The sequence below is a fragment of the Cajanus cajan genome, chromosome 4 (genome assembly GCF_000230855.2).
Source record: "Cajanus cajan strain Asha chromosome 4, NIPB_CcT2T_4, whole genome shotgun sequence".
Lineage (NCBI taxonomy): Eukaryota > Viridiplantae > Streptophyta > Magnoliopsida > Fabales > Fabaceae > Cajanus > Cajanus cajan.
The window spans coordinates 72,010,241-72,018,559 of record NC_138520.1 but is presented as its reverse complement, the minus strand read 5'-3'; the positions used below and the strand labels follow the sequence as shown (position 1 = coordinate 72,018,559).

At 29.6% G+C, this 8,319-nt stretch overlaps 1 protein-coding gene across 2 annotated transcripts; it reads right to left on the bottom strand.

Moving 5' to 3' along the window:
- Positions 1-1,136: 1,136 nt before the first annotated feature.
- On the bottom strand, positions 1,137-7,919 carry LOC109802520 (uncharacterized). Of its 2 annotated transcripts, XM_020363917.3 has the most exons (15): positions 7,766-7,919; positions 7,553-7,615; positions 7,179-7,301; positions 6,873-6,926; positions 6,628-6,738; positions 5,655-5,738; positions 5,443-5,561; positions 4,946-5,047; positions 4,647-4,763; positions 4,073-4,141; positions 3,922-3,988; positions 3,528-3,581; positions 3,316-3,405; positions 3,152-3,184; positions 1,137-2,416 (listed from the first exon to the last, which is right to left on the bottom strand). In XM_020363917.3, exons 2-15 carry the CDS (start codon positions 7,568-7,570, stop codon positions 2,321-2,323), a joined length of 1,137 nt encoding a protein of 378 aa, XP_020219506.1. In that variant the 5' UTR covers positions 7,571-7,615; positions 7,766-7,919; the 3' UTR covers positions 1,137-2,320. The 2 variants fall into 2 exon arrangements, with proteins under 2 accessions (XP_020219506.1, XP_082929120.1); XM_083072994.1 differs by lacking the exons at positions 4,946-5,047; positions 7,766-7,919 and having other exon boundaries at positions 7,553-7,759.
- Between the last annotated feature and the right edge of the window lie 400 nt (positions 7,920-8,319).

Sequence of the window (8,319 nt, the reverse complement as noted above, 5' to 3'; positions counted from 1 at the left end):
ATTATTTATAATTTATAAAAATATTTATCTCACTAAAATAATCAAATATATTTTTTTTTTTTTGGGCTCGACAAGATTTAATTCTTGCTCCGACGTATCTTCATGTGCAATGAAGAATCAGAGTTACGTAGTTCTTTGTAGAAAATATTTGTGTGTTGATATTTTTTAATTAAATTTTATTTTTGTTAAATATAAGATTCTTGAACTGTCTCAGCTCATTCATCTTAAAAAAATAAAATTGACCAAGGTGTACACCAAAGTCAATTCAATAAAATTATAATTATAATTATTGCTAGAGATGTTATGATGTTAAAAAATTTCTTGGTTGAACATTTTTGTTTTTGGAGAAAAAATTTAAAGATAAGCTGTCACAACTTGTACTTTAAATTCTAAGGTTAAAAAGATGTCACATCTAATTAACCATTCCTCCAATAAAATTTTTGATACAAATACTTTGAATATTTTATATTGAATGTTGTGGTAATATTTTTTTGATATAAATTATATTTTAAAAATTTAAATAAGAAGAGCTTTAAGGTGACAAATTGTCACAACTTGCACCTTTAAGCTTTAGAATCAAGAGAATGTCACATTCAAATAATTTCTTTTAAAATATGTTTATTATACATTGATTAAATTACAAATGTTAGCTTTCATTTTCACCAAGTGTTTTATTCTAAAAGATTTAGAACTTTCAAACTGTAACGGCTTGTGTTCTAAGAATTTAAGATCAAAAAGATATTATGTCAAATTAATCATATTTGAAATTTCGAATATTAACCATTCTATTATTAATCACTAAAGATATTTAAATTTTAATAGTTCATCCTATAATAATATATAATTAATATTGTTATAATAATAGGAAGAATAAAATATAAACAATGCGCTTATTTTAACAAACTTCATTTATATAGATTTCATATATGCAAGCTCAAACGGTGATTTCACGCAAGTTCATCCTCAGGGGGTTAAACCTTTACGTAATGCAATAGAGCTAAGATATAAGGGGTCACATAAAATAGCAAACTGCGTGTTTAAAGCTATTGATGTTAAAAAGAAAAAAACGAAAATTCATGACACATATACATGGTGAATGTAGTGTAGGAAATAAATAGTGAAAGCACACTAAAGTATGTCAAATCATGCTGTAAGAAAAGTTGATAATGGTAGGAAAAAAACAAAAGCCAATAACACATCTTTATACAATGTGAACGTAGTACCAGGGGTTGCAAAACCATTGAAATGTATCACATCATACTCACAAAGTTTTTAAAATAGCTGCTTGCTTACAGATTTGATGTGAATCCTGCCTGTAAGAAGGTGCACTGTGCAAGAGATGATTTTCTCAAAGGTGTTTCCCAGGCTGCACCTCATTGACGGTCTCCCCCTTGTTTAGACATTTCCTTCTCCTTTTATGGCTCTTCCCCTTTCGCTTTTGGCAACTGCCCTTTTGTTTTTTTTCATTTTTTTCCTCTCTTTTATCAATTGTTTATAAGCACCGAAAATTTTTTCAAAGCTTCCGTGAAGTCTCCAACTGCTCCCTTTGATCTGTCTCCTTTTTTTTTTTGCTACCAGCTTGCTAAGTTTGAAATTCTAAGAATTGTTTTACCGCATGGGGTCCCAAAACCAAGACTTTCTTACTAGTACCAAGACTTTGGCTTCATCTATTTGGCATTTTCTGAGTTTTTTTATTTAAAAAAAAAAAAAAAAAAAATTGGTGTTTACACTATCATCTAGAGAGGTGGTCATCATCCACTAAAAAAGAAGTCATTACCACCCATTAGGGGAGGAGTCACCATCCTATGTAAAAGGGAGTTTATATAATGGAAGGATTTCTGATGTTTGTCCAGAAAAAACTTATAATGTTTTAAATGAATTAATATTTGTGGAGATGTTTTTGTGAACATATACCAGAGGTGTCAAACTATATTAAAATTATATCTTTTCTATTTCATGTTTGTGTTGTATTTATCTGTGTGTCCATACTTTGATTTTCATTATGCTTGAAGGGGATTTTTAATCAACAAATATGAACCTCTATCATTATTTTAATTTTAAATTAAAAATGCATTTTAAGTAAAGATCGACTACCATCTTATAAAAATATGAGTTGTTATTATTTAATTTATTAATATGGAAATTTTATAATAATATAAAAATTTATGTAACTCGACTTTGTATGATTTTACAAGTTAATACATTATGTAACACAACAATTTGATTGCAAAAAAACTTTAATGAATGGTGAAGTTGCTTCTCTTTACATGTATGTGTGTTTTGATAAATTCTATACAAAACTTGGACTATCAAGTATTGGTTATTGAAATGGATCGACCCAACATTCATCCTCCTCAACTGCCTTTTGCCATCGTTTTCTGAAAACTTGTAATTCACGGTAAGACATTCTTCTCACCTGCACCATATACAAATTAATATTAGTGCCAACTCAACGACAACATTATATAGATATATATTTAAGGCCAAATAGCAAGTTTTTAACATAAAAGTTTCCTCTTAAAGAAAACTGATATATACTCAGATATAATTTGATAATTAAATTGGACAAAACTTTGAAATTATACAACAATATATAGTAATCGTTAGTGTTATTTTTCGATCTAAATTAAAATTTTATTTCTATAACAAGTGTTGATATTTAATGAAATATTTTATTACGTACATTATCAGAATAAAGCTCAAAGTTTGATAAAAAAAAACTCAAACAACACTTACATACTGAATGTAAGTTTTATCTGAATAGAAAAATTTACTCATGGAGGTGAGCTAAATGTCAAAGGCAGATAATGACATTAGAGAGAGTGATTGTCGTTGAAGGTGACAAGTGCCTTTAATAAAGGTTTTCAATTCAATAAACCAAACATGTCATTTTCCATCTCTTCAGATATTTGCATAGGGCTAATGAGAATAACACTAAATCTTAAAAGAAAATGTTATTTCTTTCCTATCAAACAGCCTGGCATATGTCCATATAGAAGCATTATTCAAAGAAGTGGATTCTGAACCCAACTAAATAATTTGAAGAAAAGAACAATGCAATGTGCTTTTTTTTATAAAAAAAAACAGAGGTAAAATTTAAGCAGTGTGGCAATGGTTTGGGCTAAATTTTTTTGACAAAACTGTAACTTACATCAACTCTATGATCCTTTGCCCGAGATGAAACCTGCAAAGTCAGACAAATTTCAGTTGAATTAGAGGCACAATTTCCATATACAAAACATACTAAAAATCATAATCTTTGCAAACTTTAGGAGTACAAGCAAAAATCTTCTATAAAGATGCCATATTTCTGACCTCATTCACATCTAAGCCTCCAAGAGTAGGATGACCATAGTGGACTATGTATTCAGCATCCACAACACCAACATTTTTTGTTCTATCACCCTAGTAACCATGAATAAATCATATTAAAACAGAGAGTAAAAATGAAACGGGTTATATTCATTATTCAACATGTAGAATAGAAAATCCTCAAACTGAACCAAAAATTAAGGAGCATGACATGCCTGAGCACAGTAGCCTAGCTGCATATCTAGACCCCACGCATGGATCAAGTCATTCTGTAAAATAAACCAAACCATAAATGATGAATAAATAACCTTAGCAAAACAATGCTTACAAGATTTGTTTAGATAATTTTTTCCCAAAGTACTTCTATAGAAGTAAAAAATAGAAAGAGAAAATGAAATAAACTTTTTAATAAACTAAAATTAACTTATACATAAATTAAAAATAATTTTGTGGAGAAGTTAAGATTTGTTTGTTTAAACTTAAAAAAAATAACTTTAAAAACTGATTTGTTTTTAAGTGATTTTTATGAAAGCAAAAGTTGATGTGTTTGTTTACAATCATAAAAAAAACCTTGTTCGATAGTAGCATTAAAATGAGAGAATGGTGCACCTGGATCATATACCAAACGCAACGCCATGCAGCTCTTGAGAAAACAGGAGCCATCATTTCAACCCACCTGAAACAATTAGTTAACCTTTCTTAAGCTATAGTAAGATAAAGGGAATCCACACTAAATTAGAAGTTACAACAAAACCTTTACCCTGTGCAAGGGGGAGCAGTGCTACTTCCATCACAACCTTTGCCTCTACCACCAGATTTGTAAATCCTTCTGCTCACACAATGACCAAAACCATACTCAATATAGACACAAGTATCTACTACAAAACTTATTTAATAATTTAAGAATATGATTTATCAAGGTGCTTGGTTTTAAGTACCTGTTTTACAAGCAAAATCAATTTCTTACACCTTGATACATTCTAATTAAAGTAATTTCTATAGATGAAATTAATTTGGACATATATTGCAATCAAGTAAAACAGATCAAAATGAATCTTATCAAAATCAATTCCACCAAAAATTTGAATCAAACGGGCACTAAATAGCTAAACTGTTAACTGCCTTTATAACAAAAAAGCTAGGCTAGAAGTACATGTTGCAGAATGCAGTGTTGGTCTAACTAATGAGATAATAGGAACCAGCTATCCCTCATAAAGGTGAAACTATTTATGTTCTATAGTTAACTGTAGCTATTGTAATGAGACAAAAAGCTTGTTTCTTATAATACAAACAAAATCATAGTTGACAACAGTAAAAAGGGTAAACAAGATAACCTGTGCACATTTGACCTCCTCCCACGAGCTGTAATCTGATGATGTACCTCTGATTTTTCAGTATCAAGTGCTGGTTGTGATATCTCTAATCCTTCACTTTTTATAATAGAAACATACCTATAATAATCATTTAAGTATAAAATATCGATTAATCCCCAATTAAGATAATGTACTAATATAGGACATTTTTCAAGAACTTAAAGTTATAATTAACTTCTAGTTTTAAACTACTTAATTCACGATAATCAAATTTAGCGTGTACTTGCTCCAGTTATGTTTACAGAATAAATTGAACATACTTATCAGGGTGGAAGTTTTCTACTCCAAGATCCTCATCCCATAGGAAAACATAGTCATAGTCTGGAACTATGTCAGGGTGTAAGAAACGTTTGGCAAACCACCTAGTCAAGAAAAAATAAAAAATATGTCCAAGAATACAAAAGTTTAGGAAAACTGAATTACAGAAATTCTTTAAAGAATAAACACCATTTTGGTCCTGAATTTGAAAGACGCTGTTATGTTGAATCTTGAAATTAAAAAAATTTCAATCAAGTTTCTAAATGTATAAACTCACAATTATATTAGTTCAAAATTAAAAAAAAAACGCATAACTAAACTGATAATATTAATATATATCCAAGGATTAAAATAACAGCAAGTAGTTAAATTTAAAGATTCATTTAATATTTTTTTAGATTTTGTGACTAACATGAGAGCGCCTTTTAAATTTAGAAACTAAAATGATTGTGTACTCTTCTTTATATTATTGATGGTAATGAAACGAATGGTCCCTTACCATTTACTTTGATTGGCTACAGAAACATGAATGACCTTCGTACTCCATTCAAAGTCATTCCATTCATCAACAATGTTATCATAGTGGAAAAGCATCACAACGAAATTACTTGCTAGAAACTGCAATTTGTGGTAGAATGAGTCATCACTTATCACATATCAAAATAGAATGATAGTAATGAGCAATTTGTACAGAACACTCCTTGAAATCACCTTTTTGACCATTTTGTTCACAAGGTCTTTCTGCTTTATCCCAACTGCCATTGCAAACAAATTGGTTGACGCTTTTTCCTTATTCTGTTCAAATGTGTCCAAGTCAAAACATACACACAAGCACGGCAAAATAACTAGGAGAAGAATAGCATAGAAAAGAATACAAACTAAGGCTGAATGCAATTAAAGAAACAGCTTAGCCTCCACCAAAAACTTTACAGTAAAATATCTATAAATAGCGTAGAAGTTGTATAATTCAATTGCTGGCTTAGGCTCTCGAAATCAGATTATGCAAGTATGCAATTTTTCTTCTGATTAAACAAAGCAGAATATCTAAACAGATTATTCCTAGGACAAAACTTAAATGTAGTTCTTCTAGTAGGAGTTTCACCTTAGTATTCCACATGATACAGGTTTGTATTAAAAATCAGCTTAATTATCAAAGTCAAAGTCAAACTCCCATTCTAGTTCATATGAAAAATCAGCTAAAGTTATCAAATTCGAACTCCAATTCTAATTAAAAAAATTGCACTGAAAGTACTTAAGAAAATTGCATATATGTTTTGTCCTTATTCCTTACTCTTGCTCGAGTATGTTTATTAACACTGTAAAATGTAAATGAACAGAGACATGTTAGTTCTTTTAAACTTTATTTACTTTCCAATATGTTTATATTAACACTTTGGTGTAAATGAACAGTTGGAAAAATATTTTGAAAGATACCACGGAAGTTGGTTATTCAATTTTTTTTTTGTTGTTGTAAAAATCAATTATTAATAAAGTCTATAGATATTTCGAACAAATAACATAATTAAAAAAAGAAAAATTATTCACGTTCCAAAATGAGAACTATTGTGTGAAATCAATCAATCATACACAACCCTTACACTGCATTTAAAAACAAATATAACATTCCCCCAGGAGAAAATGCATGACCAATATGATATTCATAGGTCACAGGATTGAAACTCACATCTATTGTCTTAGTCTTAGGAAGATCCCACAAAGGTCTCATTTGCAAATCAGAAGTATTGGAGATTATGCCTTCAGGTAATGCATGACTTCCACCAGGCCTGCACTGATTCTGCTAAAAGAAATAAACAAATATAAGAATCAAAGTTGAACATCCCAAACAGTAGACGATGAATGACTCAAATATCATGTAATTAAGTAATTTACAAGCACTTAGGAAAAAGTATGCTTAGTAAGAGAATGAACCTTGCAATTATCGTTTTCCAATTTCTTGGTGTTCATTCTCCATCTTATTGGTTTCTGCAGTATAAAACCAAAACCATTATATCTGAATCCCTATAAGTCAAAGTCAAATCCAATAGGTTATTTGATTTACAAACATTCATCCCCGAATTACAAAATAGGATCAATGAATTGAACACAAGTTCTCATTTATGGTGAACAAAAAGTCAACCAATCCACATGGGCAGATGAATTATAATTCTGAAACAACACTACGCAGAAAAATCGTACTTCTCAAGAGGTAAGAGTTTATTGAATTTATTTATATACCTCGTTGTAGAGTTCTGCAGAGAATGAACCCGTGAAAAGCAAAATAACACAAAGCAAAGAAACTGTTGAAGCGATGCTACATAGGCATGATCTTTTACTCTTTGTATCAGAATCGAAAATTTCCTGACATAAAATACGAGGAAACAATTAGATGAAAGAGAAATAACAAATATGATCATATTTCAGTATTTCAACATCCAATATAAACCCCACATGCACAATTCATAGTTCTGCTAAAAAAAATTTAAAGGAACATACCAAAATTACGAGATAAATAAAAACAGATGAAACAGTATAAAGGAACATAAAACATGAACACAAACAATAATTGATTCAATGGTAACAACATATGAATTGATGAAAAAGTAACCTACACGACCAGGAGTCTTCATTTTCTGAATTCAGAAGCAGAAGACAACACAGAGTTCTGTTACAAGCTGTTGACCAAAAACAATGAAAAATCGAAATTAAATCGAAAACAATTTGGTTAGTGGTAGAGATGATGTTGATCATAAGGATAAGTGCCTTTGGTTTAGTGGTGATGATATAGTTAATTGATAAGGGAGAGATAAAGAAAGATAACTAACACGAAGTCAAAACAAATGGGTATGCACGATGATCTTATTCTATGTATAATGTTATTTTTGAAAAACTGAGGTTGTTTTGTCACGCGCCAAAGTAAAATGTTTTTCTCATAGTTTTCTGCGAATCAAATTGAATCTGTTTCTTCTTTGTGTTGTGTGTTACGTTATAAAGCGTAGACCACCATAAGTGGCGTTTGCATCACTGGCATATGGATGTGGATGTGGTGTTGTGACGTAATAACTTAACATTAACACATGTGCTTTATTTCTCCTTCAAGGTTACAAAAAGGAAAAAAAAAAATTTGGTCAGTTGCATTTATTAGGTTCTAAATTAAAATTATGATTTATGAATGCATTAATGACTTATGGATTATTTATTGACTTTATTTTCTTTTTTCTAAAAATATAGTCTTGTACTTATTTATAAGACTTCTTTCAAATCATTCAATTAATTTAAGATTTTGAATTTAAATTTTGATGTCGTCTTTATAATTCTAGAGAAAAAAATTACTTTAATATGATATTATAATTAACTCTTATATATTAAGTATGAATTG